Genomic DNA, 26,530 nt, shown 5'->3' with positions numbered 1-26,530 from the left:
ATAATCACAACATGAAACAAATGAGTTTGAGGCGAATACTTATTGTATAAAATTGGGGTAGACGTTATACCATGTCATTTTAATCTATATAAAACGAGAAAGAAAATCGAAATTGCTTTTAAAATCTATAGGAATAAATAAATTAATCTAAATTATTCAGATAGATACCTTTTGTAACCATGCTGGAAGTAGCATGATAAATGTTCGTTGTAATAAGCTCTACTTTTTGCAGCCATCATGCAGTAGTAATATAACTATTATAACTTAACACAACGAAGCCGATATCGCTTTGTTTATATGTATTAAATTATAAAGTAGTGTTTTTTAATGAAATTAATAGTGCGCATTCTCACTAAATGATTCTTTGGAAGTTATAAATTTATGTGAATATTCACATTTCGTGGTAATAAAAATAAAAATAAATAAAAGTTATAATAAATTTAAAAAACATTCAAACAAATTATTAAAGTTATTAAAAAATGTAAATTGCATGGACATTGGCAGACATATTAACTGTAGCTATTGAGTTTCCTTCTTGATCAAATTATCTTTATATTGTTTATTCTACATCTATATATGTAATATATTATTTGTCTAACTAAAACAGAAAAAGTTGTAGGTATTTTGATAGCTCCACATTTGCAGTGATTACTGATTTACAAATACAAGTAGCAATGATTGTAGCAATCTTTTTTTAGGTATGTATAACGGTGTTAGCGATATAGCGCATTATTAGGTACATCAAAAATAGTGCGTCTTATTCCTACAACCACTGATTGCTAAACAATGAACACACGTACAGAATATATTCTAGATATATATATTATAATACGTTAATACCAACGTTTTATAGATATATGTCATATTATTAGGTACATATGTACCAAAACAATACATTCATGAAAGATTTCTGTACCACAACCCGAGTGGAGTCGGTTATTTCATATTTGTTCTCAATATTTTGATACGTTTAAGTAAGTATACGAGTATAGGTACGCGTATATCAGTCGACGACAATGGTTTAGTGTACCTACACTGTATATACATAATATTATTATTACGTCTTTTTTCTAAACAAATCCATTAAAAAAATGTTGATTATTCTTCTTTGTTCTTGAATAGTTCAGGGATAGCAATTGTATATATATATATATATATATATATAGCTACTGTAAAACCGTTGTCGACTTAGCAGCAACACTTTAATCGACACAGCGCAGACAAATTCAAAAAACAATTAAATTCGTTTGACGTTCTCGGAGGATTCCATATTTTTGACTCGTACAACGGTTTAAACAACGTATTATGTTCGGCTATACAGCCCGTACAAGACGCGATCTACATCGACTACAATATTATAATATATATATCAATATATGTGTATAGAATGAATAATATAATGATTATTTATGCTTGATGCGTATATACATCAATAATCTCGCGTACGATTATCGAGTATATAACGCACATTGATAGTGTTATTGTAATCGCTGTATTACGACAAATGTGCAGCAGCGAAGAAAACTATCGTAAACGGGCGAGGAACAGTAAAAACAAAAATTATCGAAAAATGTCTGCTGCATCGCACACACGCGGCCAAGCGCAGAGACGGGCCGCGCGTATTGTGAATAATTTTATTGTGATATTATAATATAGCCTAAATAATTTGTGCCGACTCAGATGCGCGCACGCACGCGCCACGGTGGGTCGTCGTCGTCGTCGTCGTCGTCGCGTACGCGTTCGTCCGTCGGGGCGTCGACGCCGCCGCCGCCAATGTCCAGTCCGGTGGGCGGTGACGTCAGCGCGGGGTCTCGCCCAATGAGTGGCGGCGCGGGCGCGGACGGTGTGCGGTAAAGAGGCGCACCGCGGTCGGTCGCTCGGCGAGAACGCGCACCCGTTTCGCTCTTCACTCACCCTGTCGAAGCCGTCGCGCGATAACCAGTCCACCCGCCGGAGAACACAGTCGGCGCCACAACGAGACCGCCGCACGGCACGACGATCGCTACCGCTGCCCCTCCCTAACCGCCACCGCAGTGGGTTTCGGTCTCGGAACACAATAACAATATTATTAGGTAGGTATCGAATCATTTCCGTTCCGCGACCAAAACGCCCTGCCGCCGCCGGCTGCAGTTATTACCGTGTCACGTATTCGCGGTATACACGCTACGCCGCGCGCGTCCGTTAATTAGTCGCCAGTGCGGTGTGTGATTTTTTTGTCTTTAGTATTATTTTAATTTTTTTTTTTTTTTTTTATTTTTTATCGAGACTCCCGAACGCCGCGGATTCGACGACCACGAAAATGGATCTTCCGATAACGACGGCATTTGTATCATCGTCGGCGGTCGCGAACCCTACGCGCTGCAAACAATGATCGTCGACTAATTACCTCCCGCAGTGCCAATAGAGAGCAGGTACGCTCGACATTGTTTACCTACCTGTACGACGTCGTGAATACGCGTGTGTGTATGATAAGTCCACGCGTCGAATGCTCCGCGGCCGGATTTCGTACGTTTTACATCCGCAATACCTCTATAAATACATATATTTATACCGTTCGGCTGACCCTCCCGCGCCCCACAAGGGTCATCGCGCGCTGCTTTCGGGCCCAATTCGAGAGATCTGCACAGTCTGAGGACTATATTTTATATGAGCTACTTTCCGGGCTCCGGCGATTTGGCCGGTACAACTGCAGAGAACTACAACTTTGACTCTCTCTCCAAAGACCGAGTAAGTACTTATTGCTTTACAGTCGAAACGTTCAGCGTAGATCATTAATTATACGCATTTATCGTTAGTAGTGTTAGTATGTCACTTACCTATACACACACACACACATATATATATATATAAGTTTGTATTATATATTTTGTACATGCAGATAATATTATGTTCAGTGAATTATGATAGGTACTGAATGTCATTGTTCAAAAGTTTTGTCTCTCAGAAAATGCTTGAAATTCTTTTTAGTTATTAAAATTAAAACAATGATATTGTATAGGGAAATCTTTGTCTTCGAGAAGTAGGTATATAGTATAATATTCTCCTAGTTTTTATCAACTCACATATTATGTATGGTAATTAAGTATTATATTTCACGATTTTTTTTTAGTTTAGAGTCGTTAAATTTATTTGGTAAGTCGTAATGTATAATACATAGTATGTAGGTATATTTAATAGACAAATAAAAAATAATATATACGACTATAATCATTACATTTATATTTAGAAAATGTTATATCCGTCTTACAACTTGAAATGCGAGAAAACTGTTTGTTACAGCAAAATAAATAAACATAATAGGTTGTTTAATACAATAAAAATGTAAGTTTAACATTAAGTTAATAATTTTTGTACAGATTATAAAGCATGAAATACTACTATTAATAGTCATTATCTTATATATGTTAATATTTTATAGATATAAGTGATATAACAGTTTAAACAACTTTAAAGACGATTATGGTACCTTCATGTATTTTTCTTTTCTTTGTCCCTAAGTAGTAGGTACCTATAAATTGTATAGTTCTCGTTTATTTATTTATTATTATTATTTTTTTTTTTTTCATTAAAACAATTCGTAAATATTTACAATAAAATATGTATATTTAATTATTAGGGAAACATTTTATTGAGGAGAAACCTCCCCTTAGAAGCACTTTTAATATACTATTTTTTTGTAAAATTAAAAAAGATGGTTGCAGACTTCTTCAGCGTTCCTTTTAATTTTATTTCATTAAAAATTATTCCAAACCATAATAACTTAAATACAATAATGCGTAATTAGAAAAGGGAAATTAAAATCAATTAACCGCCTTATTATTATCAACGATTGCATATTTCTTATTTTCATATCGATAATCTCACGTTTTTTGCATTCAATATCTTAAAAATAGAATGAAGAACCGATAACGTAATGTATTTTTGTAACAATTAAATTGATGAGTTGTTATTGTAATTTTTCCGAAATAAAAACGCATATAGAGTTTAAATGGACCTAATTTTAGAAATGGTTTTCGTTCTGTTTTCTATGAAAAAAATTAGCTGTGTGCGAGTATGACTTGTTAGAGTATTAGACAGACACACAATACAATATTCATATTACTGAAGTGACATCATCACATTGTGTCTATTACGAAACGTCCTATCCAAATATGTTAGCCAGGAGTATAAAAAATTTTTTTTCAATTTGTTCAATAGCGTACGGTCAACATTATTTTCTGAAAATTCATGCTATAGCATAGCGCACGTGACATAGATACCATGTATAATATTAAAATCATAATGCACTCATTGTACAAAGTGTTTTTTTAATTTTTATGATGTTTGATCTATTATTAAACATTATTAACAACGACTTAAAATATTACCTCATTAATAATGCATAATTTATTATTGGAAAATTTTATTTTATTTTGAATAGATATTATAATAGTATATATTTTAATATTTATGATTACATTTTTAACAGAATGCATTTAACAATAACTTATATTCGTTTATATGAATAATCATTAAGTTAATGTAAGCTATAATAATAATAAATATCAATGCGTACATGAACATGCATTTTTATTACGTAGATCATATATTCATATTTGAAATTGTATTTCGCGAGTGGACATCTGTATTATTTATCCTAATATACCTATACTGGCTACTTTTAAATTATTAGTTCCCTACTATAGAACTATAATATAAATAGCTGGAAATCGATTAAATTGGATAATTCCATACATAGTAGCTCGATTGAGCTCTTGTTTAAATACTTTTTAAAAGTCAATAATTAAAAAACTCTTTATGCAATATTGAATTTTAAATAGGTAAACTTGATGAATAATTTAATATTTTCAAAAAACGATTCTGATTAATATTTTTTTGTACATTTGCCCTAAAAGTTGTTACTGTAAAATTTAAGATTTACATTAAAATGGCTGTTTATTTATTTTTCGGATATTAAACATTCTTTATTTCAATAGTAAATAGGTAATTATAACTTTTTATTATTTTTGTATTGATAATTTCGTGTATAATATTATACTAGATAGTCATGAATAGGTATACTTAAATTAAAAGTGAACATTGTTCAGTAGCTCAGGATAATTTTAAAGTGAAAAAATAAAAATATAAATTTTACAAGAAAAAAATATGTTTTTAAAGTAAGTTACCTATTTAAAAATATTAAGGTGTACAATATATCTACAATTCAAACATTTTATGTAACTTTTAATATATTTTTTTAAATTTATTATTATTGATGAATTCATTAATTAATAAATTGTTTACGAAAATTCATACTTCTAATTTCAATAAAATTATTTATGATAGATCAGAAAATGGTCACTACAATTATTGTGAAATAGGTACCTACGCTATAATACTCATCTTTCTTGCTGTTTCTTATCTACATTTTAAAGTTATTAATTTAAAAAAAATTATAATCATTTAAAAGTAATATTATTATAAAAGTGTTTTGATTCAGATCATAAAATAAAAGGTAAAGATTACCATTAAAAAGTTGTTAACATTCTTAACAATATAAACATAGTACTTGACTATAAGGTAAGTAAAATTAGAAGTAATACAATAAATGTTAGAATAAAATTGCAAGCATTTTAATTTTTCTAAAAACAAATGTCAAATTACAGCTATAAAATAAATGTGTATATTATTTAATATAATCTATATTTTATTATTTTTGTAGTTTATAATTAAAGTGTCTATAAGTAGGTACTCGATATTTTTTAATATTTCTTATATTCAAAATATTTCTATGTACCAATACAAGTGTACGTGTATAAATAGGTAATTGATTACAATATCAAGTTTAATAAGTATTTTTTCTCAATTATATAGAGCCTTTAATATTTCATAAGGACAATTTTTTTATTGATTAATTTCAAATTTAAATTTTATTCTATATGCGTGTAAAATATATGTTACTAACGTATACATGAATGTTATGAAGTATTACGAATTATAAAATAACTCAACAAAGTGGAAAAGTTATAGGTACGTTTTTAAGGTTTTTCGATTATAATTTGCTTTAATTATGTAAATGTTTTATTTTGGGTGACATAAGACTATTAATAATTTATAATCATTAATTAGTTTGAAGTAACATGAAATACTATTATACAGTGTAATAATGAATTAAACGTTGTTTTAATGTATAAACATTATGTTTTTATTTACATCACATACCAATTCACGTAGATAATGGATGATATTATGTTTATTAATAATTCAAAAAAATCACACAGTAACCGGATCTAAAAAAATGATAATATTGGAGCTAAGGTTTTGTCATGTTGTTTATAAAATGTATACACAAATATTATTACTAACAGCACATTGCAAACAATTCTAGTATACCTATTGTGTAACATTGTGAGAACAACCTTCAATAATGCTGTCTATTTATTTATCTATTTGAATTACTAAATTTTTGAAATAATTTTCTTATAATAGATTACATGAATATATTTTCAAGTATAAATATTCGTTCTAACACAGTATTGTAATCAACAATACCAGAAATTTTCAACCGTTTTGGATCCACAGCATACTCTAATGATAAAATAAAAAATCCAATAACATAAAAACTTTATAGGAAAAATTCAATTAGCTATTATTTATGATTTTTAATATTTTAATTTTTTTAATTTTATTGAAATTGTTTTTTTATTTGCATTATTATAATTTAAATAAGCTACCAACTACTAACCCACCTATACTAAGAGTTAATAGTTTTTTTTTGTTTTTTTTTTTAAATCCGATGACGTATGATGACTTTTTGAAAAAAGAAAAACGATTCAATATTTATGAGAAATTTCTACAGGTTAAATAATAATCATATATGAACTATATAGGTTATAGGTAGTTGGTATTTTGGTAGCAGGTAAAAAAAAAAGCGTAAAGCAGATAAAATCGCTTTGCTATGTATAGTAGATATTGAGTGTACTTCATCATTAAAGAATAAATTTCTGGTCACTGTAATATTTGTTTTAAATTTGAATTCAATAATAAATTATTACATAAGAAAAACGATTCTGAGCAAAAACAATCTGTCATCATATATTACTAAATATAGTAAAATTACAAAGTCCCGTCTTTCTTTATTTTATTTCTTTTTGTTTTTTCTATTTTTTTTCTTTTGAAAATATTGAACTTTTTTATTTTTGATCTACCCAAATACCAGTTTGATCCAATTTAATATCTACTAGAAACCATTCCAAATTTAAAAATCAAATTTTCAGTCTAACTTGAGGTGATGACAGACAGGAAAAAAAAGTACATTATTGTAAAATATATAGGTGCATTCATTACACCGCTCAGAATCTAAAATTCCCAGTTTACTTCTTAATAACTGAAAAAAAAACTAAAAAATACGGGAACATTTAAATGTATACAATTTTTTGACAAAATCATTTTTTTTTATTATTATTTAAAAAACAATAAACGTACTGACTTAATAATTTATCCAAATATTTTGTATTAGCAATTTCTATGTAGGTATATGAAATAATTTTCAAAATATTTCAGCCCTTTTTTGATTTTTGTCGATAATAATTTTATTGTTCGGTCGTAAAACTTAAAAAACTAATGTAAGGTTTCTCACAAATGATTCTAACAACATTTAAACAATTTCGAAAATATTTTTACGATTTTTATATTCTGTTAAAGTTAATGATTCGTATGATTTTAAATTTCAATACTTTAAACATAAAAATAACATACAAAGTTTCTTATAATTTTTGTTATAAAAAATGTAATTTAAATACCTATGGCTATATCGAAAAAAATTGATCATAATTTTTTTTTTTGTCTGTGATAGAACTTTAACTGTTAACAAAATGTAAATTAATAATTTTTCCTAAAATGATTTTAGATACTTTGTTGTTATTGAAAAAATATTAATCGTATGGAAATTAAATATTACGTGCTATTTTTAAATTTTCACTTTCTGCACTCATTAAAACTTTATAAATAATTAGAATAATTTTAAGCTGATTATAGACATTTGAAATGATGTAACTATTTCTATTTTTTTTAAATAACAAAAAAAATGATTTTGTAGATAACATATTTTTATTTTTGTAAAAAAGCTTACAAAATTAACAAGAGGTTTTTTACTAGAGCTTTTCTCATAGCAATTTAATAATATTGTAAATACATCGTCACGATTTTTATATCAAGCGTTTGAAGTTTGAAACAATAATAACAGTGATTTTAGTTATTTAGTTGTAACTTGTAATTCAATAAATATTAATCTCAGATATCTACATTTGTTGTCTTTTTACATGTTATTATTTGATATACGCACAATTAAATTTTCAAAATATTTAGACTAATTTAAAGCAATTTATCCCACAAACTTATTTTCATACCAATCTATACAGTGTGTATTTCGGTGTATTAATGATTTAACTAAAAATTAGTTAATAACAATAAAAATATAGATATTATGTTGTAATTATTTATTATAAGAAAAACTAATCTAAAATTCATAAATTTTTAAGTATTACTTAATTGAAAATTTATTACTAAAAGTAATATAAATTTATTATAAAACGTCCTTATAGGATTAACTGATGCTGATTCTTTCGTTTGCTTCACTCAATAATTTTTATTCGTATGTAATGTATATACATACTATATACATATTTATCATTGGCTTTAAATTTATCCTCTGTAAGTACTCAATAATGAGGTAAAGTTAAAACCTATTTATACAGCAGTTCATGTTAATAGTGTGTTCTCCGTTCTCTCTCACGAATTTACGAATATTCATTTTATTTTATATTATATATACATAGTATTATACCTATACCTATATATTATGTGAGCAATTATAACTATAATTTTGATTATTTTTTTCTATAAATATTTTTACGTAATGATTGCATTAATATGTTAAATTTAATTAGACTATGAAATATTTCAAATAGGACTCTTAATTATTTCATTTTTAATTAAGAGTGAAATAGGGTAATTCACATTTTGGGAAATCTTATTTTCTTTAAACATTAAAATATTTAATAATTTTTGTAGGTTTTTTATAAAAAAATTGAATATTATATTTAACTGGATATTTCTATTAGTATACATGTTTTTTATTTATTTATTAGTTTATAAATATCCTTAAAAATCAAGTCAATTTAACATTGCAATGTTTATTATTTATTATTATTAAACAATAAACATATAGATACTCATAATTAACTCGTTAATGTAATCCTTACCCTTTTGTACTTATGTATGTCAACAATTTAATTTTTAGTAACTCATTTGAAATACTTTAAAGTACTTTTTGTATTCTGTGTAGGTATTTTAGTATTTATAAATTATTAAGTGTTGAACAATACTATTATATAACAATATAATATGTAGTATTTTATTATGACTAAAATAATTACACAAAATATTTCTAAATAACCCAACTAAAGATTAAATTACTACAAAAAAAAAAAACTAATTCATCATTTTATTAATAAACAACTAGGTGTATACATTTACTAGTTACAGGAATGAAATAGGTATAATTTATAAACATATTAAATGTAAATCGCTATATTCTTTTTTACTAAATTTTTATATAAATGGATTCTTTTTGACTTATATTACTTATTTCATAGCGATATTTATGCTCGTACAGTTATACTGCATGAATGTTGAGAGCACCAAGCTGTTCAACCAGGAAGCTATATGAGTTTATTATTCTCTTACGTAGTTATATAAACAATTTTGCCTGGCATGTGCAAATTAAAAATAAAACTAAACAATTGTTTGCTTAATCAAACCTCTACCCATTAAAAAGTAATATTGTTTTGATTATGATTATATTATATTTATCACCTAACCCTTGAATAACACCATGTGACGATGTGAGTCAGAAAATAAATTAAGTTAACTATTAATTATAAATAAATATTTAGTAACACAATAAAATCCGTAAGTAACTCAGTTTTTATTTAGTCCAATATTAATTTGTCTGATATTTCTCTTCTAAAATATCTACCAATAATGCTTAATAGTTCTTAAATATATGAATTTTTTAAATTAAATTAAAATATATATTCAATGTATAATATTTTACTAAAAAAAGTCGCATTCTTATATGACATGTTATCTACAACGGTTACCGTGATTTTATTCAATTCAAATAAACAATTATTAAAAATAATATAAACTATAGTAAGTACTTATATTTCTAAAATTTATAAAGTTCTTAGTTAAGAATTAAGATGAAGAATAATGTAGATGACAACAATTTATATCACGTATAACTATACGTTATAAATAAGTAAATATAGTTATAAATATAGTTTATACTATAAACTATACGTTTATTTATTTATTTATTTATAGTTTCTTATTTCATAGAAAACAATATATCTTGTTTTCACATTTAAAAAAAATCTGTAAATTATAAAGCCGTATTTTTTAATTTTAATATTATTAAAAATCTATTTCAGAATAACATTAAAAACGAAACAACCTATCTTCAAGATATTCGAGAAGATTGTTTTTACACCGAACAAAATACTTCGATGCGAGGTAAGATTCATAATATTATGTATATTGATATTTAATTTTTACTCTATGTATCCATAAACTTAATTAAGTATATATAAAGTTTATGAATATTTTATATTTCTTAGAATTAAAACTGGGCTCACAAGTTTGCCGTTTGATGTATCGCGTAACTTTTATCCTATTCTGATTGACTACTCATTGCTGTAATCATAGTATCTATCATTTGTTACAACTTACAACTATGGTCTACCGTAAAATTTCTCAGAGTTAGATTGAATTTAACTTTTGAACACGATACGACAGATGGCATAGCTGTGAACCAGGTTTTAATTGATAAGGATTTAATTTTAAAAATTTGAAGTATAAAATATTACTTAATGCATATGCGTATAGGTAAGTATTTTTTAGAAAGTCAAGGTCAACAGCTTTTACAGCTGTTACAACCTTTACTTATGTATATTTAAAATCCGATTATAAACATAGGTAATGTATAGCTCCTAATCGGAATCACAACTAACGAAAATTTATTTCAGTTTAAACTATAGTTCTTATAGGAGTATACTCAAAGATATATGTATATTTTATATAATTGTAAGTGTGTACAGTACACTTATAAACTTCCGAATAGTTAAGTAGCATTTGGTTGAAGTGTTATTCTAGATATCAACACATTTGTTTAATTTGGTATGTATATTTAACTACGTACCTAGGTGCATAATATATTATTATTATAAAGTAAAAGACAACTTAAAGTAATTAAATACTTCATTGCCACAGAAATAGTGAATCATTTTATCTGACTAACTATATTTGAATAGGTACCCAGTCTGAATTCTAATGTTAAATTTCCTATACAGTTATTAATAATTTGAAGTAGGTAGTAGTGTAGTACATAGTATATTTATAAAATACTTAGTTAAACATTAAAATACCTATAAATAATTTTCTAAAATAAGTGATCATAGAATCATATGTTTAAATTTTGCTTGACTAGGATTCTTTTTTAATTTTTTTTTTTTTTTTGTGTTAACTTGAGTGACCCGTGTGAGTAGGTGTGGTTTTTTATGCATTTTTATTTTTTATATATAGTGTTTTAAAATAATGGGTCACAGACTTATAGAAGAGAGGTGGCCCAGAAAAGGTAGTTTCGTCACGTTTCAATCATAACTCGGAAGGGGTGGAGGTATCGGTAGTAGGATCAAGAGGTGTTGGGAGAGGGGTATACTTAACAAGGACCATTTTAATGATCTGTTAAACGCCATGGCTAGTTTATCGAATTGAGTAGACATGTCGCCAACCAGCAGATATAGAATTAATACTTAATATTTTAAATTCCTATAATGTATATTGCAGATTTCTGCAATAAATGAATTAAAATTTTAAAAATACCTAAACATAATTTAGATATAAAAATATAAAATTGTATAATTTGATTATTTTCATAAATTTGCTTCAATATTATATTTTAGAATTTTTTATTATTTATATAGTTGATCTCTATAAATTTCATTAAATGTCATAGTTCTCAGAATTAATTTATTATATTACTAATAATTTGTGTATTTTTAATACGTTTTATCTCACACAATTTACTTGAGTATACGTTTTAATCAAAACAATATATTCTTTTAGGTATGTGTAATAATTATTTTGTTTTAGAATTAATAATAGTATGGAATCATAAAACTTTACTAATTGATATTTGTTGTTTTTTAATTTTTTTTTAAATTTAGAACTTATTTATGAGATCTATGTTATAATATAATATTAGTTTAAAAAAGTATGCTGTGTGGCGTTTTTACGACATAAAATCGAATAAACCCTTTTAAAACCTGTTGCGTTTAATGTTAGTTTTAGCGTATGCTGCAGTTTGCTGTCTTGAGGTTTTAAGTTATAATATATATGTATATAAGTAAACAATTTAGTCATTTTGTAATAAATAATATTTAACAGGATCTAAAATCGTTTTTAAACACGTTTTTATGACAACATTTTTTTTTATACATAATAGTCTATAATACGGCGTCTAAATAATTTATAAAAATATATAAGTATACATATTATATTTATACAAATTGATATTAATGGGTATATAATATATATAATAAGTAAGTACATAAAATTTAAATGAGTATTTTAACCTAAACACTATAATATGTATTATAACTTTATTCATAGTTCATAATAATTATTTTTAAATCTACGTAGGTACCTTAAAAAATATACTTATTGGTAAAATCTACACTATGTAGATACGATTATATGCATTTTATTTAATATTATTTTATAATCAGATTTAATATTTAATTTGGTACTATGTACATTATTATAGTTATTAATACTATTTTCAATTTGATGTATTAATACATATTGTTAAATTAATAATCCATACAGCTGACAAATTAATAGATATTTATTATTATAATTCACAATGGCATAAAAATTAAACTATACATGATTTGTTTTTATTAGGAGATGATACAGATATAAATGCTAACAACACCAGTGAAGATAAACGACCTAACTATTTTCAAGAGTCTCATCATATTTCTATGCACGAACCATCTACCACGGAGTTAGTGCCGTTAACTATTTATCCGGCAGAAACGGACTTGCAGTATGTACATAACTATTATATTCTTATAAGTTTTATGTATTAATTATAATTACAAATATGTTGATGTAATAAACATATATACATATATTTATGTTTAGAAATAATGGTGTTGTACATTCGGGAGACATTAGCAATAATACGGTTACTTCTTTGGGATCTCCCGAGGAACGATCACCGACGTCTACCGACCAACAACAATCACAGCAGCCAACTGCTACGACTTTGCCCTCAAAACCACCGTATTCGTATGTAGCTCTAATTTCAATGGCCATTGAAAATTCACTATATAAACGAGTTACGTTGTCTGAAATTTATAAATACATCACTGCTAAGTTTCCATACTTCGAGAAGAATAAAAAAGGTTGGCAAAATTCGATAAGACACAATTTGTCGTTAAACGAGTGTTTTCTCAAAATACCTAGAGATGGCGGCGGTGATAGAAAAGGCAACTATTGGACTTTAGGTATGAAGTAATATATTATATCAATAGCTTAGTTAATGCATGAATTAGAAATAGAGATAACACACAGATGATTTTTTTTATTGTTATTATTTTATCATCCAGCCGAAGAAATCCGAAAATTTAATTAAATACATTTAATTTTGGTCAGTGGCGTACCCAGGATTTTTCAATTGGGGAGGGGAAGGGGCTAAACAAAGTTAATTAGAATTTTATATTTTTAATATATTATATACATTACACATACCTACATATATTATGAATATTTGTAGATAGTAGGAATTTTTTTTAATACAAATGTGATAACAATAAATTGTATAAATTATATGAATTAATATTTTTTTATGACTTCAAAATATATTTATTTTTACCTTTTAGTTTTTTATTACCTGTTTCAATCATCTAAATACATTTTTCTGGACGTCTTTTTGAAATACTATTTGACTATTTCAAGTTAACTTGGTATAGTTATTTTTTATTAGTATTGGCCAAAGCCAATTCTTCTGACATGGTTGACCGCAGATACGTTTTTACTCGTTTCATTGTTGAAAACGTACATTCAGGTATGACTAAGATAACAGGCAATATTTGCCAATAATCACAAAAATATTTAAATGTTTGATATACAGTTGTACAATAGGGTAACGTATTATTAGCCGAATTTTGGTTTAAAATCCTTATTTCTCCATTGACATCTCCAAATGCGCTACTCTTCTTTAATAATAGAACTATCATTAATTGTAAGGTCTTGAACATAGACAAACATCCTTCAAAATAGTTTCATCATCGTACATATTAAAATTATATAGAACGAATTCCAGTAAATGTGTTATATATCACAGCCATTGATTAAAACGTACATGCAATTCTTGAATGATGTCTCTAGATCAGTTAATTTTACATTTACTCTATTTGTTTGCTCATATCCGAAGCATACAATTTAAATATTTGCAAAATCTGCTAAATTTGCTAAATTTGAAACATTCTTTTAAATTTTTAAGTGTTCATTTGCACCTTCTCAAAGCTCTTCTAATGCATTACCAATAATCATGACGTCGGATAATACTCCTTAGAAAGATCTTGTTTTTTGCCTTATAGAGAAATATTGAGTTGCAAAGTGTAGGCAAAACAAGTTACTGCAACTTTAAATTCAACGAGGAAATCATTTTCTGAAGCCCCTAGCCCCCTCCCTTGAGTAAACCACTGATTTAGGTGCTATAAAATAATTTTATAGAATTACTTGAAAAGACGCTATACCCACGTGTTATGTGATTTAGTTTCATCTATCAAACGTTGACAAATTTATTTTCAGAAATTCCAATTTTGTGTAGGTAGTAATCTTTAATAATAGGATGAATTAAACTATTATCAACCTTAAAGAAATAGGTTTATTACAGCATTTAAATTTTTTATCTAGTTGAAAGAGTTTTGATATTGTAATATTTTACATGCTCATAATTTACTTAAAAATCAAAATATTGTGAAAAAATCAAAATAGTATTCTTACCCTTAAGTTCGTTAATAGGTCAATTCACTTTGTTGTTAATTATTACTTGGTACACACAATATTGAAACCGGTGAACATAAATTAATTAAATATTATACGTTTATGAGATTGAAACACCATACGTGAGTGTGATAACCTAAGTCTTGTCATTTTGCTTAAAACAAAAATTCATTGAAAATTTATTTTTTTAATTTAATGTTTAATTTATTTTTAAATTTAGAACTAATATAATTATAATTCATTCCGGCTGGATCATGATAAATTAATTATTCTGTAGATAAATATATTATGTGCATGTTTAGTGATTTTAACACAAAAAATAATTAGATTGTATGTTTAATTTTAATACCTATAGGTAAGTACCTAGCTAATCATTTAATTAGATAGAAGTGCCTACCTATATAATATTGTGAGAGTCTTGATTAAATAATAAATGTTAGTTATAACTTATAATGATCGAAAATACCTATCAATAAATACGTAATAATAAATATTAATGTGATTGCAGTCCATAAACATAATATTATCGAGCAAAACTATTAATGGGTAATTCAGCTACCTAGTGATTATATATAAATAATGGTAAATTTATAAGTTTTTGGAAGTTATTTTTACGTATCGGTGTGTTATTCGTATACAAAAAACTTAATATGAATTAAAATATTTATAAATGTTCAATTAAAAATGTATGGAAAGTATACAAATTTGAATTTTATACATAATTTAGTACTTATAATTTATTATATAATACATTTATAAAAATTTAACAAAAAATAAATTCAAAATACAAGTGTTATTGAGAAAATAGGCGTTCTACCTTAAACCATATGTGTATTGCGTACCATTAAATATTAATATACCTACATATTATTTCATACCAAAACTTAGCTATTTGCAAATTTTAAATATTTTAATTGTACACTGGTTGTTTTCGTTTAAATAAATTGTGCCTATTTTAATAGATATAATAATAATATGGTAATATATTATTAGTAATTACTTAATAATTAAATTCAATAAAATAAAGGAAGAAAACAAATAAATTGTAAATATTTTAGCACTTTGTGCTATATTTTATTAATTTTTTAAATATAGCAATACAAATATTATTTTATTTGTTTTTTTCTCATCTATATATTTGTTTAATATTGTATATGAACCTATAGGTACTTTATTCATCTGAACATAAAAGTTTTTTTTAGAATACTTATACTTGAAATTATATTTCATATTAGATACGTCAGTATCATATTAAATAATATGTATATATATAGTAAATACTTAATTGTGCATTATATTTTTAAAACTTTGATTTTGAATCTTATTCTTTATCTTTCTGTAATCTTTTCATTAAACCAAATTAAAATAAACCAATAAATTAATACGTAATATAATAAAAACTATAGATATACTTGATATTTTATATGCAATTGTTATAAAATATTCAGCATTTATAATTTCGACAAAACTTAAAATATCCAAACTAGTTTTGATCAAGAGCGATAAAGATTTTAAAATTGCATGATTTTGTTTTGTTTGTTATTACATTGAAACGACAGCTGATGGTCGTAACAATGTGTGAAAACTGCTGTTAAAGCAGAATTGGGTATATGATAAAGATTTGTACGCGTGCGTTGTGCTTAGCTCACCAAAACATGAAATTCATTACGTTTCAAAAATATCACTATGTTTTATTTATTATTAGGCCTAATATTATAATCCAGGAAAAAATTTGAATTGCCCGCTTCATAAGCACTTTTTATTATTTAAATTATAGCATATACCATAGCCCATAGTTGAGTTATTAATTAATTATTATTATATAGAAATAAACTATTATTAATATTTAATTAGGTATACAAGTAGTACTTAAATATTTTGCTACGCATTGGAAATTTGAATACTACTTGCAGTATAGCTGGCATCTGGCCTAATTTAAATGCTTATTTAAATAATATGAAGATGATAGTTGCACATTTATTTGATAATTAAATATTCACCGTCATTACTATAAATGTATTATTAATATCGATCAAATAGGTATAGTAGGTGAATAAGTAATAAGTATAGATTATGGAAAATTTATGTTAGTTTAATAAATGTGTTAAAAGTTAAAAGGCTTTGGTCGGAAAAACAACGTTTTATTATGATGTAATCATGACATGTTTTGTTGTATACAATGTCATGAATACTTAACGACAATAATTTTATTGAAGAGAACAATTTTCAAGGCATTCGCATTATGGTTTTTTTATTGTTTCATAATTTTATTTTCATTAACAAACAAGTTTTTTGATTATTTAAATTTAAATAATTCTTATAGATACTACATGACTTTGTTATTATTTACTTTATACTTATTTATAATACGGTGTACTTTCAAAGATATTATATATATATATATAAATACTGCATTATTGATATCAATATTGAGTATAGCCTAGGTACTCTTAAAAATTAAAATAAATCATATTTTTAAAACTATTAATCAAAATATATTAACTATGCTTAATTTTAATTTAGTTATTGGGTTAAATTGAATTAATTGAGTACATGGTACGAATAACATATTTAAATAATTTATAATAATGATGAAAGTACAATTTATCGTATAAATATTTATTTATCATTTTTTACCTTAAAAACTAAATATATATTTAATTGATAATATTTATTAATAGTTATGTGAACATAGTTAATTTTTTATCACAACCTATACATGTTAGCCGCACTGTGTACGAAGAGAGAGGGGTAAACAGCCAATAAGACCAATTTAAATGATTTAAAACGTATTGGCGGAAAATAGATAATTATAGAATCTTTCTCAGCTTTTGTTAACAATAAATGGAAATATTTTATGCCAATGTGCCAATGAACTACTATAACTATTAGTTTTTTACCTGGTATGAATAACGTAAAAAAATAAATATATACATTCATTAGTCAAGAAAAATTAATTAAGTGGTATGCAGCTGGAGGCTCATTACTTGTATACAATGTAAGAATAAAATATAACATTGTTGTAACTATAAAAAGTTAAATAAACTCTCCTATTGATTCGACAACAAGAGTCCAATGTGATCGTGTTATAGGTTATATAAGTTACTGCATATACGTTCAACTATTAAATATTTAAATGTTTAGTTTTGCTATTAAGATTCAATTTTACTTTACTCATCAACAATATTAACATTGGCATCATTGTTTTAGATTGTTTTAATTTAGAAAAAAATAATTAAAATAATATTATGCATAATTCTGGTTAAACCCATTGTACTTTATGGAATGGAATGTAGCTATCCACCAAATCTGACAAAAACAAACCAATAATATTCCAGAAAAATATTTAGCCTAAAGAGAAATAAAGGTGACTATGAAATAAAATCAAATATAAAACTGAATACCTTAATATTTAGTAGACATTCTCAAAAGTTAAAGGATAAGATAGTTAACCTATCCTAAGCGGTCACACATAGAGAGCATATGAGATTTTTGATTAATTGTAAGGTTTGACGAATCGATTTTATATTTTTTTATTATTTGCTTTTATATTAGACTTTAAAAATAAAAATATTTTTTTTGTGAATTTAAATGGATATTAAATTGTTTTTAGACAAAATTTAATCAAATCAATAAAAACAATCACAAAAATAATATTATTATTTATTATTTTTATAATGAGTGATTTCATTCTAAGATTACTCAAAAACATAAAAAAAATATTTTGCATAAATAGATTTTGTATATTATGTTTTGCTTGGACTAGAAAGAAACCAAACAGTTCACTGACAACCTCTTAAAGAAGAAATATATATACTTATTAAGAGAACCATACTATTTTTACAATCCATTTTCAACTCAAAACTATTTATTGTTTCAAATATTAAAGATTTAAGTATAACATTTGACTAAACTTGAGTTAAAATACCTACTAATGTTTTTAATATAATTAATAAAGCGTTACCCTGAGGGCACTAAGGCTCCCTAAGATGTTACTATAATAATTTTACAATACAAAGTTCATTAAAATAGCTATATTACTCACTAGTTAGCTAATGCTTAGAATATAATTAACTCTTTAATTTTTATACAAAATGGACTTAAATAATGTAGATAAATATTATTTTCATTATTATATTAATTTAAACATTTTTAGATAGGTATATTGTACTTACATCGTATCTTTAAAGATAGTAAGTTTTTCAGATAATAATATTTTTTCACTGTTATTTTATAATTATACATCAAGTAAATTGTATTAACATACTAATCTTTTGACCTAGTTTAACATAAATGCAATGTTAATAATTTTTATTTTAAGTTTTAAAATTGTCTATTTGTTACTTAAGGTAGATATGTAATTATTTTTTGCAAATACATTTTATGTTATTTACTCGTATGTAATAAATAACAATTAAGAAATAATAAAGAAGGTACATTAAAAATCATTTAGAAAAGAAACAAGTATATAGGTAAATACCCATGCTAGGTTTTGTACTTTTATTCCAAAACAAAATAATATAAATAATTATTTTGATTCTTTCGTTATCTTTGAAATAATTTTCCCCTTGAGATACTAAAATTAGTTTCGACTTTTTCTTATTTTATATAAAAGTCTTTAATAAAATTCATTCTTATTTATAAATGTAGATTGTCGTAGGTAGTAGATATCATAAAATTAATTAAAATAAAAATAGCTAGATTAATAGTTTGACCTATTGTGGAAATTGAATGAGTTATATATAATTACAATAATATATATTTTAAAAGTACCGTAATAGGCCGGGAAGCACTTTTACACACTAAAACAATAGAGTAACCTACCTATTAGTCCCTAAGAAATTAAGTAGGTTATAATATTAAAAGATTATTATAGTTATCACAACATAAAACGCAAAAATTCATTTCTGTTATAAAATATAATCAGTAATCACCATTTCAGATTTCTTCAAAAACAAATAAGGAAATACAATCTTGTATTACTTTATTATTTATTATTGTAATTACATACATTTTACAGTGACTAATTCACTCATACCTATAGGTAGGTACTAGATATAGGTTCTTGTAATTTCAGAAAAATACTAAAATATTATTAAGTATTTTATAGTAGGAGATACATATTATAGAGTTGCATTGTATATTTATTCGTAAACTTTTATTTTTATATGTATCTACGGTTCAACATAACTTTATGTTTCATTTGGATTGTATTATGACGTTCTATACTTCTGTGTAAATAGACAAATAGTAAATACTGATTTATATCTACATGCAGTTGGATATTAAAAGTATATTAATATTATTAATATTTTTTATAATTATGAAATAAATAATTATCTTTAAAATTTATATAAATATTTAATTTTATCAACCATTGAACACAGAGGCGAAAAAGGTTAAAAGTTTGAAATGTTCGAGTATCTGATCCAAATTCAATAAATTATTGATAGAAACTCATTTAAGTATATGCCAATTAATATTATTACAAAGTTTATGACAACTCGTTCAAACACTAAGTTATAAACAATAAAAACCCATTTTCATATGTAGAACCTATAAGTATTTTAAACATTTACATTGTGATTGACATGATTAAATACAACTGTGAACATCACTGTAGTGTCGTAGTGAATATGCAAGAAGAAAAACGCTTTTTAACATTAAATAATATTAAATTACACGATTTAATAAGATCAAAAATATTAATAAATATTTTCATATTATAGACTGTAATATTGTAATCAAATTGTCGAATAATCTAAGAAATCTATGATTAGACCCATTTAGCCATACAAAAGTATGATGAGAGAGAAAGTTCCATTTTTAAGGCTAAAAAAATGTTATATGAGTTAATTTTTAATAATTAAAAATGTATACGTTTTTAGTGTGTTTGATTTTTTATAGCATTCAATTTCTCTCTATATTTGGAATTTTATTAAAAACCGAAACTCACAGGTGAAACACCCTGCACGCATCATGTATATCATAACATTCTGTGTATTATAATTATTATTATTTATTTGTGTATCTGAAAATGTACTCAAATTATTCAAAAAAGGATAACTATTATTTGTAGAACTGCAGTTTTATACGTAAACAAGTTATAAAATCGTGTACAAAGTGGTTGTAGCCAAATTATTTGGTGGAATTTCAGGATTCAAGCTTGTTTAAACTTCCTGACAATAAGACGTTTAAATTACTTCATACTATTTAATAATCAATATTAGAGTACAACATGATGCACACTATTTTGTACTTTAATTTTTTTATCTGAAAAAATCTTCATACAAATGCACTCTAATTGGCAATATTTTTGCTCAAGTATAAGATCGTTTTCTTAAAAATTCGTTCTATTCTTTTGTTATTGTGCTATACAAAAAAGTTGAAATTATACAATAGTGTTTGTGGCGAATCAAATTTGTACTATACAGTAGACGAGATCATTTTTGTCGTATTCTTATTTTGTATTATTACATTATTCTAACCTAACCCAGATAACCATCACTTATATTATTGTAAACGTATTTTTACAGATTATATCCTACTGAAATAAAAATGATTAGGTATATTAATATTACATCGTACAGACCTATATGGTGGTTATTTTAACAGTAAATTCCTTTTTTTTATTTAGTCAATTTTTGTGTTTTTGCATAAATTATTACATGAAGTTTGTGTAATAGGTAAACAGTACCTATATATTATTTACCTATACACAAAAAATCTAAAAAGTCTAAATTTAATGGGACGTATAATATTATAGAGAGAAGAATGTCAAATGTTTGATATATATTTTAAATGAAATTCTATTAAAAATATTTAGTAAAAAAACTTTCTTTTATTTTATGTGTACACACACTAAATTATAAAACCAACAAGTCCCTGTGTTTTTTTTTTTTTTTTTGTAAATGACAGTAACTTATCTAAAGAATGTTTATAGTTTCAACCGAGGACACGAAAAGAAACAAAACAAGCAATTCAATCCCTTTATCTATGATTATTGTAACATTAAAACACCCACGAGCAGTCTAATTTTGAACGATTTACATAACACAATTTATAATCAGCTGCGTTATTTATTTAATCTTTATTATTATTAATTATTATTATGCATTTGTATTTTATTAACAATTATTATTTAGATCCAAAATATAATAACATGTTTGTAAATGGGAACTATAGAAGACGCCGAAGAATGAAAAGACCATATAGAACAACACCTTACAGTACACCTGGAACTTATTTTGGACCCGATTATAGTAGAGGCATTTTAGGATCACACCCGACAAGTTTTGGTTCAAATCCTAATATAACATCGAGATTTGACCACAGGTATGATATTTTTAACAACAATTATTATTGTAGTTATGCATTGCATATTTAATAACTGATATTATTATTTCAGTAACAGTTGGCCTATATCACCCTATACAGCAGGTCCTCAAACGCATCAATTGCATTTTCCATCTCAGGTAACTTTTAGTTATTCATTCCTGGAGTTTAATAACGAAATTGTAATATAAATAAATAATAAATGTACAAATGAAATAACACCTATATAGTATACAGAGGGAGCGAGAGATCCAATTTATGTTAGACGCACTCGCTATTTCAGAATACACTAACATTCTTGGAAACATTTATATATTTCTTTTATATAATTTTAAGTCGTTACAAAATTACTTTTTTAGAAAAAATTATGTTTATTATTGTTATTATTTCTTAATTTTTTACTCTTTGGTGACAATATACATTTTTAATTTCGTAATACGAATAATATTCTTTAGAGTATTTCGATCTATAAAAATCAAATTTTAGTGTATTAGTTACAGTTAATTATTGTTTACACTTTTTATAAGTGAAGTAATGGATTAAAATTTTGTAGGGTACCAGGTAACTTTGAATATTCATAAGTTACTTGTTTAAAAATCGATTTTTATGTATCAAAGTACCTACTCCAAAAACTATTAAAGAAATATATTTTAGAAAAATGTTTTCTTAAGATTATGGGAAAGTTTTTTTTTTTAAACGTTAATATAGTTTTTAAGTAAGTGTCTTTACATTAAATGGATCAGTCTATAAGTGTTACTCCTTATATTATTTTTGTATCCATTTAAAACATTCATTCAAATTTCAAACTAATAATTATTTACTGTATAGATACCTATAATATTTATTATATGTACATGATTATATTTTACAATAAATTTATGATTTATGAATATTTAAAACTAGCAATTAGAGTCTAAAGGTAATTTTTAAATCTAATTTTGAATTTAGCTGCAACCAGTGCAATCTGTCCAGATCTCATCAATGAATCATTCAAATTACAATCATTTACCAACAACTATGGGTAAGAAAAATCAAAATAAAATTACCTTTATAATATATATACTATTTTAATTTTAATTTATTGATTGTATTATATATTTTTAGCAAGTTCAAATATGACATTTGGTGGGACATATCCACAATGTCAACGGCGTCCACAACAAGAAGTTTTACCAGATACTACTCTTCAGTATTCTTATTGGGCCACATCAACATCTTCTCCAGATCATATGATATCTGGTATTAATTATTCAGATCATTCATATTTAAATATACCAATAATTTTTAAATATTAATATTTTTTATTCATTTAGTGAAAGATGAACATTTGAATTTATTGGAAAAAACTCAAGATACATTGAACCTTGATCATTTTGACGTACAAACCCCAAATGTAGATTTTGAAGTTACAGATTCGCGACAAAAATGTTATTTATGAAAAATGATTTGTGATTATATTTAAACACTCATTTATTTATGGTTCTATGATATAATTTTTATACATAATACATTAATAATAAGTAACAAAGAAATGTAACTTGGTATGAATAACTTAGTGTTTTTATCTGAATTCAAAGTTTATATAATTATTAATTTATGAATTACTAATATTATAGTAAGTGTTACTAAGGGGATTCTAAGAGGCAGGCCAAGTTTAAAACATTAATTATTATAAAGTAAATACCTAAGTAAAATATAATTTAATTAAAAAAAAAAAAATAATAATAATATTGATTTTGTCAATTTATAAGTGTTAACAAGGACCTATAGCACTTGTTTATACTTAGATGTGTTATTTATAAATTATTTTTTTTAGTTTAATGTTAAAGAAATAAAACATTTTATTTCTTTAATTGTTACCACATGATTTAATTTGTATATATACCAAAAAAATTGAATTAACCTTATTAAAATATTTTTAGTATTAACAGTCAGTATTATATTGTTAAGGAAAAGAGTATATTTTTATGTCAATTTTAAAATTCATAAATAATAATAATTTAAGTATAATTAGACTTACTTAACATTTTAAAAGTACAAACAAAAATTAATAATTTAAATAATAAACAAATAAAATTAAGTCTGCCTCTGATATATAAATATTATTTATATTACTTTTGTATTTTTGTATTATAAAATATTAGGTTTTTATAGCCATTATTAATTTTTTAAGTAGGTGCCTACCTATCTTATTGTTAAACACAAATATTTACATTAAGTGCCTTATATTTAACAGTTTGTGATTTAAATATTTAAAATAAAAATTATTTATTATAGTTATTATATAAATCCAATAATTATTACTATTTCATAATTTCAATGTAACTTACTATAGGTACACAGGATATTTGTATTATATTATCAATAGTAGGTATACTTACAATTTGTGACTTAAAACAAAAAGTCCAAATTGATGTTCACTTAGTATTTACTGATTTTTAAGTACTGGGTAACAAGTGGATGAATACTTAAAATTTTGTTTTACTACTATTTACTTATAATTATGTATATAAACGGCAGCAATATCTGTTGATAGAAATTGAAACTGGGGTTTGTTCATAGGATCAAAATTATTTAGAACAAGCACAAGAAGACAATGCGAGGTTCAGATTCCCGAACAACTTTTTTTTTAAAGACATTTTATGAAATTTTTTTGGTAAAATTTCAGAAATATGTTATTAATCATATTCATAAAAAATGTAGCTATTCCATTACCTATAGGCTATATTATTCAATATATTTCACAACATATGGTGGTAATACACATATTTTATTTAATGATAACAGGTAGGTACAGTACCTACTATAGTAGAAACTAGGAGCTAAAATTATACTCTATACAAATTGTAGTATTAATATAAATTTATTTTACAGAAAATATTAAGTACCTACCTATAAAAAATAGATCTATTCACTATAGGCAAAACTAGAGAATTTTATTAGACTGGCCCACTTTTCCTAATCAGTTCCGATATGTATTTATAAACTTTAGGAGGAGGTTGTGAAAAATTGTTGATATTATTTTTATTCATTAATTAATTTGTTGTATTTATACACATTTTTTTATACTTGTGTTAAATACTTAAATATCTACGAATTTTTATTTAAAAATATATTTAAATATATGTATATATATATTATATATGGCTACTTACAGTTCAATATTTTTTTCTGTTTTAAGTCAAAATCTGAATTTCTTTGATTCAACATATTAGGTACCTTTTGTACTGTTATATTTGTATAGCATACTATATTTTTATATCTAAAAATAACTGAAATTCAAACTATAAAATTTACTTTTTTAAATTGATAATTGATATAATTAATGCATTTCAATATTATTTAAATCAAGAGAATACTTTAAAAATGTTAGAGAATATTTTATAAAACTAAACGACGATAATATGGAACCATTTTTCAAACATTTTCTATTACTTTTTTGACGTCGATATTTTTTGCCATGATATATCCCAATGTATGGAAGTAACGAATCGCTTATTGACGTTCCTGGTTATAGTGGTACAATAGGTTTAGTTTAAACATGTATACCTGAAGTACCTGCGTTATTATAATCGAAACCATTTAAGGATTTTAAGGTGAGCGAAAAAATAGTCTAAATAACAAAATATAATTAATAAAACACTATAATATTATTTATGCGTTCCACATTATATACGATTTTCAAAAAATAAATACAATGTTTAGAACTTTAGATACTATACTGGAAAAATAATTCCAGCTAGGTTTTACTAAGAAACAAATCATAATATTTATTTTGAATATTTTTACTTATTTTCAAATATATTTTCTTGTATAATATGTGATATTATTACGTATTTTAATTTATTATTACATATTACATATCAGTATGTTCATTTAATTTATTAATTGTACTGTAAATATTAGCACGGGGCGAGATTTGCCTAGTCCAAGGCCCAGTTGGACTAGACCGTAGCTTTACCTATGCTAATCACTGATTTCCCCATTACTTTTTGGCTTAAAACCATGTATGCATGAATGCAAAGCGACACCTAATGTATAACACATTTATGTCTATTTTTTGTACACAAGTTTT

The 26,530-nt window shown here is 24.9% G+C and overlaps 1 protein-coding gene across 2 annotated transcripts; it reads left to right on the top strand.

Moving 5' to 3' along the window:
• Positions 1-1,843: 1,843 nt before the first annotated feature.
• Positions 1,844-24,245, top strand: LOC112596353 (forkhead box protein I1c-like). Of its 2 annotated transcripts, XM_025341991.1 has the most exons (10): positions 1,844-2,072; positions 2,266-2,727; positions 10,476-10,557; positions 13,009-13,153; positions 13,252-13,616; positions 22,266-22,455; positions 22,529-22,595; positions 23,404-23,476; positions 23,560-23,694; positions 23,769-23,893. In XM_025341991.1, exons 2-10 carry the CDS (start codon positions 2,647-2,649, stop codon positions 23,891-23,893), a joined length of 1,263 nt encoding a protein of 420 aa, XP_025197776.1. In that variant the 5' UTR covers positions 1,844-2,072; positions 2,266-2,646. The 2 variants fall into 2 exon arrangements, with proteins under 2 accessions (XP_025197776.1, XP_025197778.1); XM_025341993.1 differs by lacking the exon at positions 1,844-2,072 and having other exon boundaries at positions 2,647-2,727; positions 23,769-24,245.
• The last annotated feature ends 2,285 nt before the right edge of the window (positions 24,246-26,530 follow it).

This window comes from Melanaphis sacchari, unplaced genomic scaffold (genome assembly GCF_002803265.2).
Source record: "Melanaphis sacchari strain LSU unplaced genomic scaffold, SCAv2.0 Contig31_pilon_pilon, whole genome shotgun sequence".
NCBI lineage: Eukaryota > Metazoa > Arthropoda > Insecta > Hemiptera > Aphididae > Melanaphis > Melanaphis sacchari.
The sequence above is the reverse complement of the archived record's forward strand: the minus strand, read 5'-3'. Positions and strand labels throughout refer to the sequence as shown.